The following is a 27,155-nucleotide window of genomic DNA, read 5'->3' as shown; positions in this document are numbered from 1 at the left end:
TACTTAATTTCCTTACCCATAAAACAGATGAAGATCAGAATGTATGTTTATACAAAATAAACACAGGCAGCAAAGCCCCAGAGAAAATTAGTTATATTAGTGATGCCTGAATTGCTGTACTTTTCAGACTTAAAAGATTATGTTATATCATAATGCTAATGCTACTGAACATAATAGGACAATATTCTTTATTTTTCATGATAATAAAATTTTTCTCTTAATTAAAGGAAAATGATGATGAACGTTGCTTGCTAAGTGCTAGAGTACTTTCATGAAATGCTTTTGCAAAAAAATAGCCTTGCAAAACAGATGAGTTATTACACACGCAAAAGGACAGCAATATTTGTACCCCAAAGATGCTAACACAGTATTAACACAGCAGTTACACGTACTGATGCTAAATGTGTTTAAGAAAACTTTAGATATTTAGATGCAGGAAAATATTGGTGGTAAGTGGATGATAGACTGGATGATCTTGGAGGTCTATTCCTACCTTGATGATTCTATGATTCTAAACTACTACCACTGAAATAAACCAGAGCCTGACAGTAGCGATGTTTGCTTAAATAGCAGCTAATGCTTCAGATTAGTCAGGCTATTCAATTACATTGTAGCAGTACAAGGTCAGAAAACTTCATTTCTCCACTCAGATTTCTTTCCTTACATGCCTCCTTACAGCTCGATCATACAAGATTTTACAGAATGATTTGATCTGGCCAGGCAGTGCCATGTGTCTGAAAACCAGGGGCTCAAGGAAGCATTTTGGCTTTGCCAGGTGAACAGCAGGTCCAGCTGCCTCTGTGAGGACAGGGCTGGAGTGCTATTCTGGTGTGGAGATCCCCAGTTATGTAGTTTATTTTATCAAATGAGATACATGCTTCAAGGGAAGTCTAGTGAAAAAAACTAATTCTGTTAGAAGTTCAGTTACAAAATAATTTAATCCCTCGTAAAGTAAGAAATGTGATTTTTGTTTACATTCAACTAGTTGAAGGTGTTTATGATGGTCTCTTTATTTCTTCTTGCAGCTTCCTTCACAACAAAAAGAGGAAACAGCTGTAAGTGCACTTCAGCACTAGGGCAAATCTATACCACATAGCAGCGTGCATTTGATCCCTCAGTAAGGATGCAGCTGTGCTGTGAATCTGTAAATGGCTCCTGTGTGAAGAGCAATTGGTCAAACAGTGTCCGTATTTCCATGTATATCTTCATGGTTTGCATTATTCTGACCACAGTGATTGGAAATCTAATGGTTATCATCTCAATATCACATTTTAAGCAGCTCCACACACCTACCAACTTCCTGATAATTTCCCTGGCTACAGCTGACTTTTTGCTGGGATTCCTCATCATGCCTTGCAGCATGGTACGCTCTGTTGAGCACTGCTGGTATTTTGGAGACTTCTTCTGCAAGATCCACACAAGCACGGACATTATGCTGAGCACGACTTCCATCTTCCATCTTTCCTTCATATCAATTGATCGTTACTATGCTGTGTGTGACCCTCTCAGGTACAAATCAAAGATAAATACTTTTGTAATCCTGGTCATGATATTGGTAAGTTGGACCGTCCCTGCTGCTTTTGCTTTTGGGATGATCTTTCTAGAGTTAAATTTGCTAGGGGCAAAAGAGATTTATAATCACATCCATTGTGCAGGAGGGTGCTTGGTCTTCTTTAGTGAAACTTCAGGTGTCATCACTTCCATAGTGTCTTTTTACATCCCTGGATTAGTTATGCTGTTCATCTACAGGAAGATATACTCTATAGCCAAAAGGCAAGCAAGATCCATTGATGCAGTTAGCAAAAGAAAGAAAAGATATGAAACGAAGCACATTTCATTCTGCAGAGAAAGAAAAGCTGCAAAGACATTATGCATAATAGTGGGAGTATTTCTCATATGCTGGAGCCCATTCTTCTTCTTTACAGCAACTGACCCATTTATGAATTATGCAGCACCTCCTATTCTCATTGACGCTTTGGTTTGGTTTGGTTATTTAAATTCTGCATTTAATCCCATTGTTTATGCATTTTTTTACCTGTGGTTTCGCAGGGCGTTAAAGACTATTCTGTTTGGAAATATTTTTCAACAGGACTTATCAAGGACTCAGTTATTTTTAGAGTAACATCCTTTACATGGCTGGCTTCATAGCACTGAGATTTGCCTGCAACTCCAGGAGGCAGGAGCTGAAAATGGCAGAAAAAGCACTTATTTGTTTGCTCACTTATCAGATTTGGTTTAAGCATATAAGTGACCATTTTGTTTTGTCTCCTTTCATTCTAGACTGCGAATTGTAGGTATGTAGTGTTTTGATTTTAGCTATTCATATGACATATATGGAGCAATTTATTAACTGCTTTTCTTCATTAGGAAGTGATTCCTAAACGACAGATTAAAAAATAAATAAATAAATAAAAATGTATATTTGCCATTCTCTAGAACTAACAGAAAAGCCTTTTCTCTTGAATTTTTAGATGCCTTTGAGTAAAATCCCAAAGTTTTTATGTTTTTTCCCTTCCCCTTCAGTATGTGTGCAGAAGTCAGAATATCCTAATACACAGCCATGTCAATACACTCCAAGGAGGGAGGATGCGACAAGGTTCTCTTTACATTTCAATTGGTGCTTCTCACTTTTGTGTTTGTCACTTACAGGCTTTGCCGCTTAATGAAGACAAAAGCATTTTTAATGAAATCTAAGATATGGAAAACATGTCATAAGAAATGAAAAGCACTTGTGAAAAGCAATTCTGAATCTGATGTTGCCTGAAAATGATACTTTCATAATGAAAATTCAATGTAAAATATGCTCACATTTGCCTCTTTCAACACTTTTTTTTTTTGGCTTGAGTATATTGTTGTTTTGTCTGATAGCAACGCTGTGACAGCCAGAGAGGAATCTGTATACTGAACTGTTACAGAACTGTTACATCTGGCCCAAATATAGGGTGAGTGGGACAGAGTGGATGTGGGAGCACTGTGAGGAGTGGCAGAAAGGCCATAGAAATGGCTTGGGGTGATGATGCCTGGGTTGGCAGGCTCTCAAGATTACATCTATGTGTGGCTTCTCTGGACATCCACCAACCACATCAGGATTCAAAGGACAGACAAATAAGTCAAAAACTAAAACATGGTCACCAGCTGAAGAAGGCCCACAGGCTGTAATTTTCTCTAACTTTTTTTGCTAGAATTAACGTATCACCAAACAGAAGGAAATAACACTTCTGGCCTGATCCTGTGACATCTGGTTGGAGCATGGACTAATTCCGGAAATGCACAATAAAAGATTAGTACCTAAAAGTGCTATGGTGAAATTGATGCTTTGATGTTGAAGTAAGAGCTATGCTCAGCTGTAAATGTTGTCCTCCATTCGTGTTGCTGGGGTAAGCACACATTCTATGTGTTATCTTCTTTTTTTGTGCTCTCAGAGCACTGATGCACTCTGCACTGTAGAGCACAAGAGTCCAGTGATACTATATTTCAGCAGAGCAAAAAAACAACCCAAAACAACAGGATCTGACACTCCTTTACAATGCCATTGTGTAAGTTAGCACACTCCAAAATGAAAAAAAAAAAAAAAAAAAAAAAAAAAAAGAAGAAGAACAGTGACTGAAATATGCAACACATCAGCTTTGTACTGTGGAAGATAATTCTTAATTGTGACAAAATGACTACTTTAATACTTTATCTCAGAGAAATAAAGTAATTTGAGATTTTAAAAAATCTACCTTTCCAATAAATGAATGCATAATTCCCTTTCTCTTCATCCCATTGAGGTCAGCCTGATACAGTTCATTTTCTCATGTTTCATGTTGCTTTCTGAAGTGAACTATGTGATCATTCAGATATATTGATCTCCCTTGAAATGGCAGCTTCAAAACTGCTGTCAGGTGATATCTTCTTTCTTCTGGTACTGTTATAGATTGAATCATAGAATGGCTTTGGCTGGAAGGGACACCAAGGACCATCAATTTCCAAACCTGTTGCCACAGGCAGGGCCACCAACCTCCAGATCTGGTACTAGATCAGGTTGCCCAGGGCCCCATCCAACCTAGTCTTGAACACCTCCAAGGATGGAGCATCCACAGCCTCTATGGGCAGCCTGTTCCAGCACCTCACCACTCTCTGTGAAGATCTTCCCCCTGATACCCAATCTAAACTTTCCTTTGTTGAGCTTAAAACCATTCCCGCTTGTTCTATTACTATCTACCTGAGTAAGAAGTTGATTCCTCTCCTTTTATAATCCCCTTTTAAATAATGGAAGGTTGCAATGAGATCTCTTCACAGACTTCTCTTCTCCAGGCTGAACTAGCCCAGCTTCATCAGCCTGTCTTCTTAGGGAAGGTGCTCCAGCCCTCTGATCACCTTAGTAGCCCTCCTCTGGACCCTCTCAAACAGCTCCACATCTTACTGTACCGGGAGCCCCAGACCTGGACACAGTACTCCAGATGGGGCCTCACAAGGGCAGCATAGAGAGGGACAGTCACCTCCCTGTCCCTGCTGGCCACCCCTCTTCTGATGCAGCCCAGGATACCATTTGCCTTCTGAGCTGCAAGAGCACACTGCTGGCTCATGTTCAGTTTTTCATCCACCAGAATCATCAGATCCTTCTCTACAGGGCTCTGCAGGTAAGTGGTGTTTCCATATGAGGAATGTTGACCATCTGAGAGTTTCTAGGTATATTTAATAAATTCAGCATATGTTACTGTAGTCCCTTCAAGAAGCAAAAGGGGACATTGCCTTTTCCCCTTCATTCACTGTATAAAAACCTCAACAATGTGTGGCAAGACCAGAGACAGCATTCTATTTGCAACTCTTAAAAATGTGCACACAGATCACAGTTTGAACCTTTCTTCATCTTTTCCTTTTATGCCATGTTCTAATTTGTTCTTTCCTCTTATTTATGTGTAGGGGGTTGTTGTAAATTGCAATTTTGTAATAGGTTTATAAATAACCTCTGCCTAAGGCAATTGAAATCTTACCCCTCTGGGTCTGTAACTGAAAAAGTATGATCCCATCTGTTTATCTTGCTTTTTGCTGGTGATCATTGGCTTCTACGTGACTGTCCCACATTCATGAAGGCTGATGGTAATCTAAGCTAATTTTAGACATCTAAAAAGCAGTACTTTTATCTACTTTAGTCATTTGCATTTCTTTTTATGCTCACTGGAGAAAAACTGTTACCTTCAAGGGTGTTTTATCTCACCACCTTATCCATTTTTAGGTGAAAAGAATTGCCACCGTAGATGCTCCTTTTCTTACTACCATGAAGGTTCTTCTAGTCTCTAGCACAAAGTTTTAGGCAATTTCAGATACAGTTTTTAGGTAGCTTAGATGAAGGTTACTTGCACAGATGTATCTCACACTATGGAAAAGTGGGTATGTTCTTGGGACACCAAAAAAACTTCATCGAGGCCAGTTTTCTGAAACTAGCAGTTAGACAAATTCTAAGGACCAACTCTTGACTAGCAAGAGCCCTGAAATGAATCTTTGGATCGAGGTTGTGGTCCATAGAGCTAGTAGTTGAGGTTTGCCTGAGTAGCTACAAGTGGGAGAAGGTGGTGCGACAGGTGGAGTCCCAGAGGCATACATGAAGTTCCCTGAGGTCTTGCCCTGGAGCACACTGAAAGTGAAGCAGGTCACAAACTGTGAGCAGCTTGTAGGTAATCTTGACTTACTGGAGAGTGCAGAAAAAGAGACCTTCGCTTAGGATCACCTTAGCCATCCCATGAACACTGTGCAGAAGATCATAAAACATCATGGCTGCACAGAACCACCACAGCCAAGTTACGGAAATGGTGGAAGAATTTTTCACTGTGTAAACCAACAGTTCTGCTAAAAGCTAGTCTGGCCAAGATGTCACCAACGCTAATAAATTGCAAAAGTAAGGGATTTCCACTCTCTGATGACCTCCATCCATATCTAGAAGTCACTTCTCTTCATACTTGACCTATAAGTCAGTTTTGTGCACAACCCACCTCAGAAAGTTTCAGAAATAACTTTTTTTTCTCTGGTATCCTGTTACCCAAAGGTGTCACTTTCCCAAAGTGCCTCCTTGCCTTCTGTTTACAGAGTGTCTCCTTTGACAGAGCAACTTTAATGAAGTCCCACGTTACTTTCTCTCATTAGCTCTTCACAGGTAGCACAAAGTTATTTCTCAGTGTGAAAGGGACATACAAGTGAGAGGTGTTAATGAGACCATGGGGTCTCTATTCAAACCTGAGTTTTTAATAAATTAGAAGAGCAGAAAAAAATACCTCTTGCTGGTGTCCAATCAGATTATCGGTTAGCTTTAGTGATGTAGAAGGTACCTGATTACAAGGTGACATCATGTAAATGAACTGCAAAGGGTCTTGTTAAACTACTTATCAACACATTTAATTAGTGACCTTATTAAACACTTCCCAGATGTCTACTTTTTCGGAAGCAAATGAATCTCCAGTGGGTGATTTTGTATGTTTTAACTTCCCTGAAAACTTCTGCAAAGCAATTATTTCAACATTATGAACAGATCTTTTTTGTTGGTAAACCCAGGTCTATTTGTTTTGCCACCAGTGAAAATAGTTTTCAATGCCACCTCCTCTCATGCTTTAAACAGAAGTGACAGGTTTCTTGCAGTAAGTCCAGGACACAGAGTCACCTGTTGCCTCTGTCTTGGTAGCTGTAGCTTGTGTTTTGGTTGTTTTGACACACTATTGCAGCCTGTGAATGGCAACCTGATTTGGCTCAATGCACAGTGGTCCCACCTCCAGCTGAGCCTCATGGCCTGCCCCTTGGTCACCAGAAGTGGCACAGGGAAAAAAGATGAGCACTGGCTATCCAAGCAGAACCCTTCCAGAAACCTCACAATGCAAGTATCACTCCAAAATGGAGCATTCTTACCAGCTGGATGAAAAAGTGATTTAGTGCAGTTCTCAAACAGAAAAAAATAAGCTCTCAAACTGTGTAAATTCCACAAAGTGTATGGCTTTCCCTAGATCATTAACTCATCCAGGCTGGACACACTGTACTCTCTTGTACATTGCATAAATACTCATTCAACACAGATGAGAAGAACAGAAATGCTAGATACAGTCAAATACAAGATACTTAGTGTTCCACAAAAGGCTTTTTCTTGAACATTTTTTTCTGATCATCTTAGTTATCTACAGTCTTCAGTGTAACTGCATCATCCAGTGACCTAATACAGAAAAAGACTATGCTAGCTCTAATCTCCTTTTTGAGTAAGTTTTTTTTCCACTAGGCATGACCCAAATTTGATAAACATCTGTGATGTGAAATGACTGACTTGGTAGTCAGTCTAATGGGATACAGTGCCAAGACTGTACTCAAGTCAAGGCAGACAATATATACTATCTGACTTGGTAGATAGTAGTATATATTGTCTGCCTTGACTTGAGTACAGTCTTACAGCACTGTATCCCATTAGTTCTTCTATATAAATACAAGCTGCTGAGATATGGACTGGATAAGCATAGTTGATTGAAAGAACAGATTGAATATTGAGAGAATGGCCAAGGGGTTGAATGGTGATCAGTGGCTCAAAGTCTAAACAGGAGTCAGTGTTTGTTTCACATGTTCATTAGTGATCTGGATTAGGGAGTTCTCTCAGCAAGTTCACAAATGATACCAAATTGTGAAGAGTGGCTGATAGAAGAGGGGTAATGTTGCAACCCAGAGTGGCACCTGGAATACTGGGTCCATTTCTCTAATCCTCTGTACAAGAAAGGCATGAACGAAGTGAATACAGTCCAGTGAAGGGTCACGATGATTAAGGAACTGGAAAATGAGACAATGAGCACAAACTGAAACACAGTGTGTTCCATCTGAACATCAGGAAACACCTTTTAACTGTGAGGGTGACCAAGAAAAGACACGTTGTCCAGAAGATTGTGGAGAACATTTATTGTAAATATCTTAATGCCTGGAGATATATAAAGGCCATTTAAGCACAGCTCTGGTCAACCATCTCTAGATAGCACTGCTTGAGCAGGACAGCTGGACATGGTGACCTTCAGAAGTTCCTTCCAATGTCAATTATTCTGGGATCCTGTTATTTTATGAAATTTAATTCCTATCATACTTACCAAGTCTTGCATAGTGTTATTTAGCCTCGTTAAATTAATTATTTCCAACTAAATTCAATTTCCTTCTTTTCCTTTAAGTTTGTTTAAAACATTTTTTATTCTTCATGATCTTCATAGCCTTCACTTTAAATCAAATGTTGTGCTTAGATAATTGAAAATATTTGTGTGATGCATGCACTAGCCTTTGTAAAACAAATTAATTTCCTAAGAGATCAGGTCTGCAAGCAACTTAGGCAGTGAGAACTTCATAACCCACTCTAGATATATGGAAAGAGAAGTTATTCTCTTTAAGCATCAAGTAGTCATAGCATACTAACTAAAAGATATACATCAGTTAAGGAGAGAAAACTGAAAAACAGAGTGTAGTGTACCTTATACTCTGTACTTTCTCAGTTACCAACAGGAGAAAGCAGTCATTTGAGAAAATTTGAGATGATATTTTATGCTTCTTTGTTGTGATTTCCACTTCACTGAAGTCATCTCAGGGTAATAAGAGAGGTCTGTCTTCACAGTGCTTTACTGGAACCAATCAATATTTCAGAGCATCAAGGAAATAACAAAGTGCAAGATGAAGCAAAACATAGGCAAGAATTAGGTTGTGCTATCAATGAAAATCGTGGCTACACCATTTTCTCTCCAAACTGCCAGTGCTGTGTTGCAGTATCTGGTATGATTAGTTCTCAAGGACAGCTTTCAAGATCCATTTAGCAACCTTCCTTCAACCCAGTTAAACAGATTCTTTCATAAAGGTTTCAATTCCTGTAAATTTATTATTAGTTGTTAAACATCTCATTCTTGAAATATATCAAATTGTTCCCCCATTGCAGTCTGCTGCACCGTGCTGAAAAGAGAACCGCTAGTGAGGTGCATGGAACACTGCTTCCTGAAGGTAATGGTTTTTGAAGCATAGCCTCCTTTAACAGTAATTTGTTGGAAATCTAATATAATTTGGTCTGCATAGATTTCTGCAGATTTATATTTTAGTGACTCTTTTAACAAAAGATCAACTGTGTGAAGCTTGCCTATTTCTCAATTACATAAAAAAGGGTTTCTAGGTATGTTTGTCACAAAAATACTGTCAGATCTCAAAAATAAAATATTTCTACTGTACACAATGAAAAAAAATATTATTTTATTATTATTTTATTTTGGAGTTAATAAATGATTCTGTTTTGTATTTGCATTTTATTGCCAGCAGAAAGTTCCCCCATTTATTTGTCTTTTGAAACAACTGTCAAAAAGGTAAACTCCATTAAATGTTCTAACATTTTCCTTAGTTAATTTTAAAACCGGTGTTCATTTTCTGCCCTCTTTTCATGACGTACTTTATTAATCAATAAGAATCCATCCTCCATATGCTGAATAACAACAATTAGCACTTGGGCTTGTAATGAATCTTCCATACATCCATACAAGCTTCACTCAGCCTTAACATCTAAATATCCACCTCTAACCTCAGAAGACTCAATTTATTCATATAAGTAGTGAATTATTTTTGTCTTTTCTTGTAAGGGTTTTTCTTTTGTTGGGTTTTATTTCTTTTTAAATGGGAAACTGTCCAATAACAGATGATAAATTGTTCTAAAATAACATTTCTTTTTGTACATCTTTATTGTTTGCTAAAGTATAGGGAAGTTCCTCTGTACCTTGTACAAAAGCTACTGCTACAACTAGCATGAGAGACAGTGCTGTTTCCACTCATTAAGTTACAAGATGATAATCTTAAATTTATTACATATTTTGTTTCTAAGTTTCATTAGAAATAGTAATTATTTAAAATTGAAAGTTAAGGAGCACTTTCTAATACTGTAGATGAAAAAACATTACAACTTCCTTTCATCTTAAACTTTACTATAATTTTTTAAAGACTAATTTTAATAAGGCTTATATTTACCTTAACTCACCAAAGCAGCTCAGTAATGCATGAGGGTAAATGAATGGAGAAAAGAGAAATAATGGTCTTGGGATTTCAGACACTTCACTATGTTTATCTCCTGTTGATGTCAATCCCTGAATTATACAAATATTTTTAACTTAAAAACTCCTGGGAATTAAGTATTAAGCCATAAAAGAAAAATAATTTCCCACATTTCACTAAACTGAACCGTGGTATAAAGATGGTCTGCCTTTTACAGGCATTGCAACACCGCAGAACAATAACAAAACAAGAAAATACCTACTAAAGAATCTACTGATGATACTAAAACAGATTCAGGTAGTGTTATTCTATAAAACAGATGACTATTTAAATATTTTGGTGCTCTCTTTCTGCATTTTCTTCATTTCAAGGTGATGCCCATTGGAAAATTCAGTGGACTAAAATGCTTCTCAAGTTATTTCTGATAGGGTTATATTGATGTGGAGAAGAGTATCTCTTTTTGCTTCTATTTCTAAATTTCTTCTGAGTCTAAGAGAAGAATTAGATGGGGAAGAAAAGGGTGTGGTTCTCTGCAGAAGAAAGGGAATTTTTTGACTCTTGAAAATAGTCACAAGTGTATTCATATGTATTTATTGCAGCTGGACCACAGCTTACTTCAGGAAACAAGGCAAGGCTGAACCCTTCCAGATACTGAAACTATAATAACTCAAAACAAGCATTGAAACTGATTTCAATCAGATGTATTCATTGTTAATACTTTATAATCCACAAAAGGTGAGTTTAGAATGATTAATAATTTGAAAAGGGGGAGCTGGCAGCTGATTTTTGACTTACAAAATGAGCATTAGAATATAACCCACTGACTGAAATCTCTAGGAAAGTTGATGTGATGACATGTTTCTCCTTTAGAAAATATCAATGTTCTAGGATTGAAGAGACAAAAAAATCCTGTACAGTATTTGGAGACTGAAGTGAGCCTGGGTCTCTCTGTCTACGCATCTTTTTCTTCTAATGTTTTAGAATGAGTGATATTGACATCTATTTGAAAGACAAAATATTTTACAAAGTAATCTAGATACAAAAGAATGCATAAAATACTTTTGATGCTGTATTATAGTTCAGTTAATTTAGAAGATAATTAAGCTTGCTTTCAACTGCTTTTTTATACACTATTTGCAATAATTAAGCCAAGAGAAAGTTTGTCTCTGAATTATTGCATTCCCCTCTGTAATTTATTCATGCTCTTGTCTAACTTTTTCTTCTCTTCTCATGTTAGGACATGGAACCTTTTGGAAATTTGTGAAAATTGTATCTACTTATGGAACTTCATACCCAGTAGAAAAATTGATAAAGGATTATTATATTTTCCATGAACATCTCGAGAGATTTTACCGACTGCTTTGAGTTTGGAAATAGGTCCTGTTCTGACAGCTCTAGGTCACCGAGAGTACGAGGGGTATTGTATTTCTCCATAACTGCAGCCTTCCTTCTCACTGTCTCAGGGAATACGGCCATAATTTTTTCCATCTTGTATTTCAAACAGCTTCATTCTCCAACCAATTTTCTCATCTTATCCATGGCTGTCACAGATTTCCTCTTGGGCTTTGCCATTATGCCCTACAGCATGGTGAGATCTGTGGAGAACTGCTGGTATTTTGGGATGATGTTCTGCAAAATTCATTACAGTTTTGACCTGATGCTCTGCTTGGTTTCCATTTTTCATCTTTGTTCCATTGCAGTGGATCGTTTTTATGCAATCTGCCACCCTCTCCATTATGCCAGCACAATGACCATGGCTGCCATAAAGCAAATAACAGCAGTGTGTTGGTCAGTGCCAGCTGCATTTGCTTTTGGTGTTGTTTTCTCGGAAGCTTATGCTTCTGGAATTGAGGGCTATGAAAGTTTGGTCAAATGCTCAAGCTTGTGCCCTATTATGTTCAACAAAGCATGGGGGATTGTTTTATTTACAGTTGGTCTTTTTGCTCCTGCTTGTATTATGTTAGGGATCTACATTAAAATTTTTGTAGTCTCCCAAAAGCACATACGTGTGTTGAGCCTGACACACAAGCACAGAAAAAGTGATATGAAAAATGGACTTCCTAAGAGTAAAGACAAGAAAGCTGCCAAGACTTTGAGTGTAGTTATGTTGGCTTTCTTTGTATGCTGGTTTCCTTGCTTTTTTGCAGTCCTACTTGATCCATTTTTAAATTTCTCTATTCCTTCCCCTTTGTTTGATGCTCTAAACTGGTTTGGTTACTTAAATTCTACCTGTAATCCATTAATATATGGCTTTTTCTACCCATGGTTTCGGAAAGCTTTTAAATATATTGTAACAGGCAAAATATTTAACTCCCAACTTCGTACAACAAAACTTTCATCTGAAGATTAGTCACAGTAGTACATTGTAGATTCTACAACTGACACCCAGTTCTAAAGGTGAAGATTAAACAACAGATTACTTGGTGTTCATAATTCAGTGAATTATTTGAAATGTACAATATGAATCTCACAATTCAGTTCTGTAGAATTATCAAATATTCCCTTAATAAAATCAGACACTTTATATTTTGGCATTTTGTTGCCACCTGTGCTGACTCTTACTGCCTTGATTCTGTTTGAGAAGTTAAATTTTTCTAGAATCTCTGCATGAACTATTTCAGGAAGTATACAGTCTATAAACATCTAATTTCATCTAATTCTGCGTGCATGCAGCAAGTCTTTCTTGAGGTTCACCATCAATAATTTCCTAAGCTGAATACATCCCAAACCAGTATGGTGATAGTATTTCCAACCTTTTGTCTAAAGGTTGACTAAGGCATTAATGTATAGATGTATATTATCTGCTGTAATTCCCAGCGTATAGAATTTCAGTGTAATTTTGGCTTGAAGTTGCTCTTTTCCTTTGAAATCAGCGGAATCGGATTTGCAGCATTTATCCCCCATATGCACAGTGCACAGGAATGAGAGTTCTACTCACATTTTATGTACATCCCTGTGCTTTCTTAGCTTCCACATCAGGCTCCAGGTGCTACAGAATATTCCAACCACGAACTCTCCCAAGATTCACTCCAGCAAACCCGAACATGGAACTGAAGCCTCTAGCTGTGGCTCTGTGGTGGTGCAGACTCACCATAACACTCTACAAGCTCAGTGTAAGCCACCATTGTGCTTTTGCCTTTCAAGTGTGGTGAGTTTAGATGATCAGGCACTCCCTGACCACGCCTGAAACTCAAGCTCCTTGTAGCCTGGCCTGAAAGGCACCAGGAATGTACAGTCTGAGAGTACCAGAACTCTACAGGAGAAGATTCCAAGATTGCCTCACCTGAATTGTAGCCAGAAATTGAAAGATTTTTGATTAAAGTTAATTATCTCAAGATCTTATAAATACTGCCCTAAGTGAAGAACCCCTTGAGCTCTTGACCACTGCCTATTGCCCTTTATATTCCCTTCAGTTGGGATGCCTTTCAGGGTAGACTTCTTGAGGTGCACTGTTGATCAGCATCGAAAATGAGAGATCTTTTGCAGATGGACCCTGTTGTCCACTAAGAGCTGATGAAAGGGAAAATGATTCGCTTACCAGATAGGAAGGCCCTTGGGCATGAAACTGAACTCAGAAATCTCCCTTTGGAAATACCCTGTTTGTAAGTTTCATGTGAGCCTTGCTATACTTAAAGATGCAGGACTTTCTGCCTCTCCTTTGGAGATCAATCCCTTGAAATTTGCAGTGCTTGAAGGGATATGTAGCATCCTCAGTGTGCTGCTGTCAGCAGGGAGGGTTTCATGACAGATGATAGGGGAGACTACAGAGGTGGTGTCACAACCAGATGTCCCAGGCCATGCCTTCATATGGTTCAATGTGGCTGCTTTAGAGGAACTTCTGTGCCATCAGATCAGTCTCTATGTGAAAATAAGAATGAGCATCTGCAGACAGCACAGGTGGAAGTCCATGAAGGGTTTGTGTTGAAAACTAACCACATATCCTTTAAAAGGATCTTCACAGTGTTTGCTGTCATAAGTGATCACCACTGTACTCAACTATTGGGCAGGCATGTGTTAATTCCTCCTGCTACTTCAACAGGACTGTGTTCATGGTAGGTATCCAATTAAGTTTGTGGTTCTGCATTAAAGCATTTCTGAAATTTTTTTTCTATATATTATATACCTAGCTGGTGACACATGATGCTGTCAAAGACAATTTAAGTAATAATTTCAGGATTTCTGTAACATCCATGTAAACTGTTCACAGTCAGCCCAATATATTACACCTACATCTCTTCTACTGCAAATACTCAGAAAATGACTTGCAGCTACCTGTGAGGCTTCGGTGTCTCATGTCCTTGGGTGTGTTTGGAGTATTCTGCTCAGTCTGCCTACAGCTGGATCTGGACTACCGGAGTAGTTTTTCTGGACAAGGTGTCTTGCAGATCTGTCACAGGGAGGGGCTTGCAGGATACAGCACTATTTGCTGTTCCACCTGCTTGTAAACAACACAAATTCAAAACCTGATGCTAAACCAACCACTGCTCTGCATGAAATCAAGGGCTGCAGATTAACATCTGCAGACCATGCCTGCTAGTCTGCAGGTGAACTGGAGCGTCTGCAGTTTTTGCTATAACCCTCACCACATTCAATTCCATGAGGTACACATTTATATTCAGATGTAAGCAGTGCAGATCTCTTCAAGATTTCGTCTCTAAAAATAGCATGTAACCTTTCCCTCTGAAACACGTTAGCCTCTTACACATTTTTTCATGTTTTATTGCAAATTCTGCGAGGCTGTTCCTTTCCTTGGGACAGCAACCAGAAGCACTGGGGCTTCTATTTTTTCTTTTTTTATTTTTTTTTAGCTGGGAATGGTTCCAGCAGGAGCTAACACTGCCTCGGAGGGAGTGGAGGCAGCAGGAGTGTGTGTCTCTTTTTTCCATCGTTTGTGTCACATCTTAAATAAACTGAGAGGGTTTCCTTCCCCCTTGTGGAGTCCACCTGCAAAAGCAGTTTTAAAGAAGACGACTGACATTTCTATCTTGCTTTTATCTATACAGGGATAAAAATAAAATAAAATTGAATCTTTAGGTTTCAAAAACACCATTTTGTACGTTTTGTAATACATAGATGGATTTAATTTTACAAGATCTCTGCTAATCTTTATTTTGTGCCTTAATAGTGAAGAGCATTTAGGAGGTGTTTAACACCAGATCACTGGCATAACAGGGGATCTAGAGGCACAGAGGTATGTTTTGGAGATGAGCAGCAACACAAAAATCCAAATGGCAATTTCCTTGAGACACTGCCATAGTATTTCCAAAATTAATGCTCCATAGTCAGTATCTAATCTGTAATGTCTTTGACAAAGACCTCCCTGAGATATTTTATATATGAAAATTAAGTAAGTGGAAGTAAGAGTTCTATGAAACTCCTGACAAAAGGGGCATGTACAGACGTGAACATAATATATTAAAATACTTTATTTATTCTTCCTTTCACATAACCAAACCAAATCATCTTCCCGGTCGACTGGTTGTGTGTGTGTCTGTTTTCAAGGCAGCAGCAGCAACAATGCATCTTTGAGGCATTAGAGAGAAAACTGATGTGGCAAAAAATGAGTAACTTCTCAAGGGACAGCCGTGAGACTCTAACTACATATAAACTGAGAAAATTGTGGTCATTCTTGTATAAAAGAAAGACTGGTTTTGGATGTATTCCAATTAAACATCTCTTCCCAAATGCAATAATGGGAGAAAAAAGTACCGAAAAAAAGCATTCTAATAACAGACCAGATATTTAAACATGTTTTGCTGGCTAGCTCTGAATCAGAGCATTTGTCTAACTGAGGCTACACTGGAATGAAGGGGCAAAAAACAACTTGAAGCACTGTTGAGAATACAAAACAGACAGACAAAATACTTTGCCTCTAGTTGGTTTATAAATAGCAAAACTCCTCTTAAGTGTCTGCAAAGCATATTAGAGGATATTATTAAGGATAATTTCTTAATGAAGGATATTATCACCTGTATTATAAAAATATCTGAATCACCACATATAATTAAAATCAGTGCAAATTATGTGGCTAGATCACTTCTGAAAGAATAAATAGTTTTTTTCACCTTTCTAAGCTACATTCACAGTTCACACATGTACTTGCTCCTGTGCATCAGATGTCTGAACCTGAGACAGCAGAAATAGCAGGGTCACAGACCTGCTCCTCTTTGAAGGTATTTCGTTTGCCATGTAAACAAAGGCTAAACTGTTTTTCTCCATCTCCTCTCCAGCCAAGAAAAAAAAAAAAAAAAAAAAAAAAAAAAAAAGAGAAAGAGAAAAGCCAGGACTCTGAAATAAAAACCACTGTAAAATTAGTTTTACTGTACAAGAAAGAGCTACATAGATCATTAAGCTGCTACTCTTTGACTTTTGTTATTGAAATATTGAAATGCTCTGGTGTACAGACTGGAGACAAAAGGAGAATCCTTCAGGTGGAGATTTACCTTCACATAAACTGCAGGTACCTGGCATCAGCGGAGCTAGGATCCAGATTTTGTGCCTTTGCCCATCAATTTGGTAATCAGGTGAAGAAGTCCTGGTGACTGGAAAAAAAGTAAACATCATATCCATTTTGAAAAAGGGTAAAAAAGATGACTCCGGGAACTGCTGACCTGTCAGTCTCACCTCCGTGCCCGGGAAGATGATGGAACAGATTCTCCTGGAAGCTACGCTGAGGCACAAGGAAAGCAGGGAGGTGATACTGGAGAACCATTATGGCATCATAAGGACAAATCTTTCTTGACCAACCTGGTCACCTTTTATGATGATGTCACTGCATCAATGGACTCAAGAGTAGCCACTGATGTCCTCCATTTCAACATCAGTAATGCCTTTGACATGGTACCCTACAATACCCTTTCCTCCAAATTGGAAAGATATGGATTTGATTGGAGGAATGTTTGAAGGATGAAGAACTGGGTACAGGTTGATCCTGAGAGTAGGAGGAGTTAAGGAGTTCAGACTTAGAGATTACTTAGAAAAACTTAGAGCCCACGGACAGCAATTTCAACAAAAAAGATCTTGGTCTATCCATGTCTTCACTGCAGGAGTTTGAACTATGCCAGATAGAACACTTTTCCTCCTATATTTTTTGTGGGCTTTTTTTCTGCTGACTACTAGGCTATGTAGTACTTTCAACAAAAACTCAGTTTGAGATTGTATCCAGCAGTTTTGTCTGAAAGAGGAAGAGGTAAGGGAAGGAACATTTTGAGAATGATTGACATTTTTCATTTTATGATACCATTCTTACATTCAGAGTTGATACATGTTAATAATCTCTTCCTGTTTTAAGCTATAAAGGCATACATTGCCACTGTCTGAGGCTTTTCTTGATCATGAGCTGTTTCATGCAATCAGATGTCAAGCAAATTATATGTGCAGGAAGGGCAAACTGAGATTGTTTTGTTACACACCAGCCTCTTTCAAGGTGACAATAATCACCTCAGAAGCACCATGATAGTTAGCTAGCTGACGGGTATTTTGACAATGAATGACAAAGGGATTGAGTGAGAATGGTATTTTATTACATGTAAAATATAGGAAAAATGAAAATTAATGGGAATACTAGAGCACAGAGTATAAAAAAGCTATTGGTGATATTAAAGCCATCCAAAAGCCTCTAACGATCTAAACATAAATGCTTGTTTATTAAAACATGGACATAGGAAAAGGAGAAAACTTTGAAATATGTCCAGGTTAGTGCAGTCCTTCACTGAACTATGCCTAATTTATGCTTTAATGCACTGGGATTTTTAATGTCCACACTGGTCATGGAGGCCTCCATGGGGTGAGGGTCAGTGACACCCCAGGATGAGCTAGCATGAGCTGCATCTTCTTTCAGAAGCATCCTAAGAAAGAAAATACAGATACTAACCTTGAGATAAGCCTTCAGAGATTCAACAGCAGCTGAGCATTTGTGTGTTTGAACAGCTTTTCAGAAAATGGCTATTTTTGCCAGATACACAACAGTCCCCCTATGCCCCTAAGGTATAATAGCCACCTACAGGGACACTCCATCTGGTTTATTTAAGGCGTTGACTGATCTCACATTTTCCACTCAGACAATGAACGTACTTGGAAAAGGATTTCAATACACTGCAGTACAGCTCCCGTAGCATGGAAAGAGCTATTTCACCGTAAGTATTCCCAATTTAAGAGCTCTGTTGATGCTAGGAAGGATGGGAAAGGTGACAATATTATCCAGCTATTACAGCAGTCATTTTAAGGAAAAAAGAATACACTGAGGAAAATACCGTGTTTTTAACTGTAGCTGTTAAAAACTATGCCATTCAGTTATCTGATATAGTAATTCCAGATTACTGGAACAACTCATTATAATCCACTGATATCTTGTATTTGGTACAGCTCAATTTAAAACTTAAATAACTTAAACGTAAAGTTTGAATAGTAATGTCACAAGTATAAAACAGTGGCAATCTTTAGGACATACAGCAATATTTGTGTTTGTCTTGCTGAATATTTGTCATCGCCTCACCAGATATCCATGCATATGCCCATAGCTAGGAAACTAGTCTGAGAAATGTGCCACGCAGGTTTTACTTTTGCAGTGAGATGTTACTTTGTAAAAATCACTTCTCAGTTTCTATTTAATAAAAAGATTCACAACTAAATTGGAACTTCCTTTCCAGGGAAATTCACAAGAATCAGTGTGCTATGATACTGGAGTCAGCTTTAATATATTCCATGAGCTTTGGCTCACAAAGCCTGTTACTCAGCAGTATTTTTCCTTCTATGGCAGGACTTCATTTTGTTTATTACTTACACAGATTTGCTGCATTCCCTACACTACTCACAGTATTGGATGACAGAAAATCAAGTAAAAAATGCAGGAAAATTGTTGCAACTAAAATTGAACATGCTGATCTGAAGCTTCAGGAGATACAAAAGTGATATTATAGGCTCATTTTTTTTCACTTGAAATATGCAAACTGTTCAATAGTTTAAATGAAAGTATTTGATTAAAAGGCATCTCTCCTTCTAATCTGCCTTTTAAACAGCTTTTTGCAGGTCATTTGGCAGCTCCACTGGAAGCTGAATCCTTTTCCAGGCTTGCGGCTAACCCGAGCAGGCACAGGACCTGCCATGGGCTCAGCCCAGGGCCGTAGTGCGGAGATGGGGACGCTCATCGCCTTGTGCTATGAGGTGAACGGCTCCTGTCACAGAACCCAGCATCCCTTCGGGGTGCAGCTGGTCATTTACCTGGCCTGTTCCTTAGGCATACTGATTACAGTGCTGGGGAACCTACTCGTTGTCATCGTTGTTTCCCATTTCCAAGCCCTGCACACTCCCACCAACTTTCTGCTCCTCTCCCTTGCCTTGGCTGACATGCTCCTGGGATTGACTGTGCTGCCCTTCAGCACTATCCGGTCTGTAGAGAGTTGCTGGTATTTTGGAGATGATTTCTGTAAACTGCACACCTTTCTGGACACACTCTTTTGCCTGACCTCCATATTTCACCTGTGTTTCATTTCCATAGATCGGCACTGTGCAATTTGTGACCCTTTGCTCTACCCCACCAAGTTTACTCTAAGAGTGGCCTGCATGTGCATTGGGGTGGGGTGGGCAGTCCCCATGGTCTACACCTCTATCTTCCTGTACATTAAAGAGATTGCAGAAGGGCTGGGCCATTTTTTGCAAGATGTACCCTGCGTTGGTAGCTGCCAGCTGCTGTTCAATAAGCTCTGGGGGTGGCTGAATTTTCCAGTATTCTTCTTCCCTTGCCTCATAATGATAACTTTGTATGTAAAAATATTTACTGTCGCTAACAAGCAAGCCAGATTGATAAACAACATGAATAAAAGTTTTGGGGCTCAGCTACACAGAGGAGCATCCAGAAGTGAAAAGAGAGCAGCAAAGACTCTTGGAGTAGCTGTAGGAATCTATCTCCTGTGCTGGCTGCCCTTTACTATTGACACCATGGTAGACAGCCTTCTGAATTTCATCACTCCTCCAGTCCTATTTGACATCCTCATTTGGTTTGCATACTTTAATTCTGCCTGCAATCCCTTGATCTATGTGTTTTCCTATCATTGGTTCAGGAAAGCTGTGAAACTAGTCTTAACTCAGGGGATCTTTTGTTCCAGGACATCAAGAGTAGACTTGTACCAATAATGACCAGAGCCTTCTCATGCACCACTGAAAATATTTTAGGCTATGTTTAGGCATTCCTCATGAATATTATGGATCATCCAGATAGCTAGTTTTTTATTTTTCCTAAAACAGCTGGCTTGTGTAAATCTCGGGTTTAAATAGGCACGCTGTTCTGTGAATAATTGTCCACAACATTTATCTCAGCACACACGCCTTGTTAGTCTTGACTTTGCTATGTGATGTGACAAGCATTTGACGCTTGTCTATAGTCAGCTGCAAAATAGGACACCATCCACACTGTTACTGAAAAAATTGCTGCCTGTCTCTGAAGACACCTTTCTAAGAGACAGTTGTTTTTAATAAACAAAGTAGGTGATGATGATTTAGTAAGTTACAAAGGGTGTATGCTAATTTTTAAGTACAAAAAAGTATAAGGATGCAACAACAGGTAAGACAAAATCCTTAACTATGGCAGTGGACAATAGCAGAGGAAAAGAAACATCAATCTGACATTTTAAACTTAATTTTCCTAGCCTGCTACTGAGCCAGATGTTACATACGGGAAATGCATCCTAAATTCCTTGGTAGAATCTCTTCAAACCCATGGAATGAAGACACCTGTTTAATCAGAATGTGCAAAGTGAATGCTCCATACCTTTGATCCTTATTTTCCTTCTTCGTATCTTTTCCATTCCTACTGTGTAAGGGAGTAGAAGAAGGGGACAGAGGGAGGAAAGGAGTTGCATGGAGTATTCAAACTGTTAATAATTTTTGTGGTTTTTTTTTTCTTTGCTGTCTTTCTTTTCCCTAGGATTACTCATGCTTTTGTGTTTGATTGATTGATCCCAAAGAAGTGGGTCTGCTTACAGACATAACATATGCTTACATATTTGAGCTGCACATGAAATGTCAGTGCAGTTTCTTAGTTTTCTTCAGCTATGTTTATGTTTTTGTGATTTCATAGGCCAATTTTAGATCTGTAGACCATTGTGATCTCTGTTCAGGAAGCAGCAAGCTGAATGGTAAAATTTTGTACTATACATAATGGAGCTATTTTCTACCTCAACGTTATGACCATTTTATCAAGAAAAGAAGTGTACCAAGCAATAGTAATTCTTTTATAAAGAATTAATAGGCATACAAATAATAAGCGTAATAATCCATCATTTTATTCTGTTCATGGCATGTGAAAATGTTATCAGGTTTTAATGTTGTTTGAATTATTATTGTCTTCTAAAGAATGTCATTTCATCTTATATTCAGAGGCATATTTTCTATAGGACAAACACTGAAAGAAGAAAAGAAGAGACAGCTACAGAAAGAAAGTAACTAATAGCAAGAGACCAGCAGAGACCCAACAATTTTCTTAAAAGAGTGATTAATTTTTTACTAATTCGGTAGGCAATTGAATCAATCCCACATGGGCACATGTGTCAGAACAAAAGAGAAGAATTTCACAACCGATACTCTGTCGGAAATCAGAGCAATAATGTCATTGTTGCAACAGCTATATACTTTAACTATGTATGTAATAAACTAAATGCCAAAACTCCTTTTGCTCTTTTTTTTGTATCATACTGTTAAGATTTCTGCATGGCAAGAGTTTCCTCAACTAGCAAAAATGAGTTATTGCTTTAGCATTTTGTAATCTGTCCTGACATCAGATTATTTCAAAACTTTTTACTGTTTGTCTATACTCGTAACACCCTAGTCAAAATATATATATGTATATATATATTAGTATTCAAAATAATCAAAGCTCAAGCTTTACAGAGGAAGGAGAAGAATACCTAAGAGTTCATCTCGAGGTTGTCCTGGACAGTGACAGTAAACTGTCGATGTTTTTAAGCTAAGACATTTATGAAGCCCTATGTCTGTTAGTTAGAATGTTAGCGTCATTCTATATCACATCCTTCTCTCAGTGTCTGATACTCCCCCCGTTTGTTGTATTAATTTTCATTATTTCTTAGGATGGAATACAAAGACTTTTCTACTGTTCTTCTATCTACTCATTCTGTAGGAAAAGGTAAAAACCTCACACCCTAGTGCCTACATCTATAGACTTTGTACAGTTAGCATAGCACAGCAAAGCCAGTGACCAGGCTAAAGAAAGAAAAGCAGAATCAGATTCTTAGGGAAATACAGGTGACAGAATGAGGAAGACTGTTAAGCAAAACAGACCTGACTGGCCTGAAAGGGTCAAACAGGGAACACGCGGCCCCTCCTGAAAGGGAAGGACTGCCATGTGAAACTGGCAAGCATAAGTTACAGCTTCTTCGTTCCGTGACCAAGAGCAGAACATGTTCTGTGAAGAGAACACCTTTTGATCATAATCCACAAAAGAGTTAATTAAGTAATGATGTATTGCTGTCAGCTGCATGAATGTTATCTGATTTAAGTATTGTATACTCCTGTAGCTAAAAGATATAAAAACCCTGTAACAACAATAAACTTTGCTTCTTGCGCCACCAGAGCCTAAGCCCGTCTGTCCCAGGCGTCTTGAGCTGGTCTCCATCAACAGAATACCACAGAAATATGTATGAAAACAATATATATATTTAAAGTCTTAGATTGTGGCTTGAGTTTTAAGATGAAGGCTCTTAAATTTAATGTGCCTAGCTGTCCATGATTACAGTAAGTGTTTAAGCTGATTATAGTTATAACCAGAATGGCTGTTTAAGCTCTGCTTGCAGTCAGTAAATTTCTAGAATATGAATCAGCTGCCTGGTGACACCAAAGATGCCTTAGGGAACCTGAGATGACTACAGAAGACTAGCATTCAGCTCAGAGGAAGCGGAGGCATAGAGCCAGGTGGGACATACCTGGGTATCTAAAACAGCACTAGATGCCCCTGTTTGGGTATTTAGCATAAGCAAGGGCATCTTACAGAAGTTCAGACATTTAGTTATGTAGAAATCTGCAAGCCTCAAAACGAACTGTGTCATATGGATATCTTAAAAACAGCTTTTATTGACACCTTTTTCTCTTGAACTCACCACAGCCAAAGCAATAGAGAAAGGGAGCTTCCACCGAGTTTCCAGTTGTTATTTGAGATATTTTCTACCAATCCTCAATAGATTCAAGAAAGTACACGTCATAAACATATTCAATTGGCCACTTCTTTTTGGAGTCCCATTGCATAATCTGTCTTTATAATTTTCTTCTATGGAAGAGGATGAGCATTGTTCCCCTGATGGATTATCATTTTCTAGGTTACAGTAGAAGGATTAGCACATCACATTAGGTGACTGTTGCTAGGTCTTCTTTTTGGTTAAACGGGTTGGGACAATGGAGAGAGGCACATACAGTGCTAGGACAAACAGGTGAGACAGGTCTGGAAGCAGCCATAATTGCTTTCCTGTTCTTCTGTCACTGCATTTTGTAGCAATTGTAACTCATGCTTTCATCATCTTTATAACCCCTCCTCTTACTCCTTACCTTTGATGTTTACGTAGACAAATTCTGTCATGACTCCTTTGTGCATTTTTCTCCATGGTTTCAAAAAGCAATGAAGGTAATTATGAATTGTAAAATGATAATGGTGATGATGAGCTATAAAACAGTGGAGATCAGTTGCTCAACAATTAACTCCTTTTCCAAATGAAAAGATATTAGTTCCGTAAGATCTAGTTGCTGGCCTCAAATTCCATAGACTTATTCTTTTTAATGTATGTTCTTCCATAGATTTGTATTTCTTTATCTGAACAAAATACTGACAATTAATTTTATGCCCTGCATAAATCTTCATCTTGTTACAGTGGTCTGCCTGAGGGAAGAAGGTCTTTTTATTTCCAGGAACCTCTTAATTAAAGACCAGAATTTGCAAGAATAATTTCAGCTCACTTCTCTTGTGCAGGTAAAGCATATTGTGATTTTTGAGAATTTAATAGAAAGGCAAATAAAGATTTAAACAAGTTGCTAGAAAGCCTCATTTTCTTTTATTCTTTTAGGAAACATCCATGTTGGGAATAGAATTTTTCTCTTGTTATTTAAAGTATATACTATATGACAATTACTGCTGCTGGCGAGTAAGTAGCAATCTAATTAACCTGCAAATGTTCAAAACAGTTTTTTAAACAATTTTTTAGCCATTCTGCAATGTAATTCACCCACTAGCTTGTTAAGGCTTGAAATAGTCATCTGCCATAACTTGGAACAGCATCTGGTGTAATAGGAACATAATCCTATTTCAGGTTTTGGAGTGGATAGCTGAATTAAATCTGCAAATAGCAATAACAACAGTAAATCCAATTCTTCACTCTGTGGAATGCATCAAGCATTTGCTGGGAAGCCTTGCTAGACAATTTGCCATTTGTAGCAAATGTGAACAGCATGGCTCTCCATATCTAATGTCAGTGGTGCGCAAGTGAAATGCAATAGCCAAGAATGAGATTTGCCTGCAAGGTAAATTATGCACTGCTCATGCCTGGGAGAGAAGACACTTGTAAGGAGTATGAGGATAGGGATGAATTTCTGCATTATTGTGCTGTTGTGTATCACACAGGAATGCAGAGCTGGTTAGGAGTGACTGCCCAGCCCCAGTTTCACCAGCAACTCCAATGCCTGTGCCACCCTGTACTCATCATCCACACTCAGCGACAGCGCCTTGCTGGCTACACGTGCTCGCAGGTGGGGACTGCAGAAACAAGAGGACTCCAGGAAGGAGACAGGAAGGTGGAGCAGACTATTGGCTCAGGCACTGGGAGAGCAGGAAGCAATGTCTCTCCCAAATCACATGGTGTTGGTCTTGGTCTAATTTCAACCTCTTTCAAGTATCGGATACCATAGGGAATATAAACAGAATGTTTTTGAAGTTACACCACATCAGTTTAATTTTACATAAAATAGCAGAGATATGAAATGCTGATTTTCAGACTCAATGAATATCCAGAGTATCTTAAGTGATATCTACTGAATATCCACAGTACCCTCTCTGCCAAATCTATGCTTACCATAGTCTCAATATTTCTCCTTTTCTTTTTCCAGAGCTTTCCCCATTTTGTGTAATGTAGTCTGCAATTGGATGAACATATGGTTCAGAGCTCAATTCTTAGGTAACACAAGTGAGGTCTAGAAATATGCTGATGGCATGAATTTATAGATTAAATTTTCTAGCAGCTCTCCTTTCCAGCATCTCTGAATATTACACTAAAAGGCAGCTTTTTCAGAACTCCTGCCATATATTACAAATGATCGAAAACAGTATTATTTATTAGCAAAGGAAATAATGAAAAAAGTGAAATAACACTGCTGTTTTAACTGTAAAACAAAGCACATTTTCATAGTGCTGTTTAAAGGATATTTTGTGCTCTCAGGAGAACCTGGTCAATAAACAGGACTTTCTGGCTGCTGTCTTAACTGCATCTTACTTCAGATTACTATATTAAAGAGGCTGTTTAAATATTTTCATAATAAGACAACACTGTAATGAAAAGTTTGTTTAATAATCCAGTTTCCTTCCCAGGCTGTAAGATATTTGTAGGAACTGGGTAAATTAAAGAATAATATCACAAGCTTTTCTAGTTATTTAACAATGAAAGGTAGATGCTAAATGAGCTAACAGCATATGACAACAAGCATTTTGTCCGTAGAACACCCAGTATCTCTAGGCAATCATTCATCTCACCTATTTCCAAGGTGTGAGAATGAACACTGATCGATGAGTGTGTTATCTGCAAGCTAAAAAAGAAGTGGCAATCTGCAGATGAAGTACTCAGTAAGAGTAATGGGGGCAATAATGGGAAGAATAACAGGACACTTCTTTTTTCTTTTATTTTTCAATTGGAAGTACTTATTTGAAATCATTGTTTTCTGAGGGAAAACTGACAGTGAGCCTAGCTGAGGCTCCTGGAAGTAGGAGTGGCTATGCTCAGTCAAAGATTTTATAATCAAAACTTGGATGTAAAAATCAAGGCAAGGCCTTAATACAGAAAGGAAGTGCGTTACCCTCTCATTAGTGCACCATCTAGTGGGATAATCCTGGATTAACTTCACTGCTCAACAGCGTGGAGGGAAAATTTTCCCATGCACGTAGCTGCATTAAGATCACTGCTAATCTAAATAACATACTAAATTTAGAATGAAGAGGTAAACATTCCCATGGCAAGTTAGAAAATTAGGCATATCAGAATGCTTTTTCTTAACAACTTTAATTTATAAATGTAAGGCTGGACATCTCCAGGCATCTATTAATATAAATTTATGTAGATATGCCAGTCTTGAAGGCTATGTTGTTGTCCTGGTTGGGACAGATTTGACTTTCTTCGGAGTTTTATATGCTGTTGTGTTTCGGATTTAGGAGAAAAAAACAACACACCGATGTTTCAGTTGTTGCTGGGCAGTTCTGTACAGAGACAAGAATGTTTCAGTTTTTCAGCTTCTAGTACTGTCCTGCCAGCAAAGGGGCTGGGGGCACAGGGAGCTGGGAGGAGACAGAACCAAGGCAGCTAACCTAAACTGTTCAAAGAGATATTCTGTACCATATGACAGACATCATGTGAAAAAAAATTACAAAACTGAGAGGAGTTGGATGAGGGAGCTGCTGCTACTAGGGACTAGCTGGGCATCAGTGGGTGGATGGTGACCAATTCCACTGTACGTCACTTACATTGTAGTTATATATATTATTTATCTCTTCCTTTTCTACTTTGATAAATAGTTTTGATCTCAATCCATGAGTTCTACTTTTCTCTTTTTCCAGTTCTCTCCCCTATAACACTAGGAGGAGGAAGGGAATAAGAAAAGATTTTGTGTGCTGAGCTGCTGAATTAAACCACAAAAGTCCTCTCCCATTTGAGCATGCTTTGAAAAATATTAAAAATCTACGTAAGGGTAAATCTTTCAGGCTTTTTACTTTGCTGCATTGTGTTTTAGTTTTCTTGTACTTTTCTACTAGTGCTATTTGCTTACCACGTTATGAGAGTTTCCTCCACTCTAGTTATTTTCAAATCATAGCAATGACCAAGATCCATGACAGAGCAAAAATAAACACTCAAGACAGTGAGGCAGCTCAAGAGGAGGAGAAGGACGATCACTCTACCCAACTT

General features: G+C 38.3%; 3 protein-coding genes across 3 annotated transcripts; all 3 read left to right on the top strand.

Annotated features, from left to right (window-relative positions):
- Positions 1 to 253: 253 nt before the first annotated feature.
- TAAR1 (trace amine associated receptor 1) lies at positions 254 to 2,373 on the top strand. The gene has a single exon (XM_042885408.1). It carries the CDS (start codon positions 1,124 to 1,126, stop codon positions 2,120 to 2,122), a length of 999 nt encoding a protein of 332 aa, XP_042741342.1. The 5' UTR covers positions 254 to 1,123; the 3' UTR covers positions 2,123 to 2,373.
- Positions 2,374 to 5,789: 3,416 nt separating this feature from the next.
- TAAR2 (trace amine associated receptor 2) lies at positions 5,790 to 12,349 on the top strand. The gene is made up of 2 exons (XM_042874586.1): positions 5,790 to 5,812; positions 11,314 to 12,349. Exons 1-2 carry the CDS (start codon positions 5,790 to 5,792, stop codon positions 12,347 to 12,349), a joined length of 1,059 nt encoding a protein of 352 aa, XP_042730520.1.
- A 6,782-nt stretch (positions 12,350 to 19,131) lies between these two features.
- On the top strand, positions 19,132 to 20,130 carry TAAR5 (trace amine associated receptor 5). The gene has a single exon (XM_042874573.1). The coding sequence runs from the start codon at positions 19,132 to 19,134 to the stop codon at positions 20,128 to 20,130; it is 999 nt and encodes a 332-aa protein (XP_042730507.1).
- Positions 20,131 to 27,155: the final 7,025 nt, after the last annotated feature.

This window comes from Lagopus leucura, unplaced genomic scaffold (genome assembly GCF_019238085.1).
Source record: "Lagopus leucura isolate 7727_CA_CO unplaced genomic scaffold, USGS_WTPT01 Super-Scaffold_73, whole genome shotgun sequence".
Lineage (NCBI taxonomy): Eukaryota > Metazoa > Chordata > Aves > Galliformes > Phasianidae > Lagopus > Lagopus leucura.
Note: the sequence above shows the minus strand (reverse complement) of the source record. Positions and strands in the feature narration are given on the sequence as shown.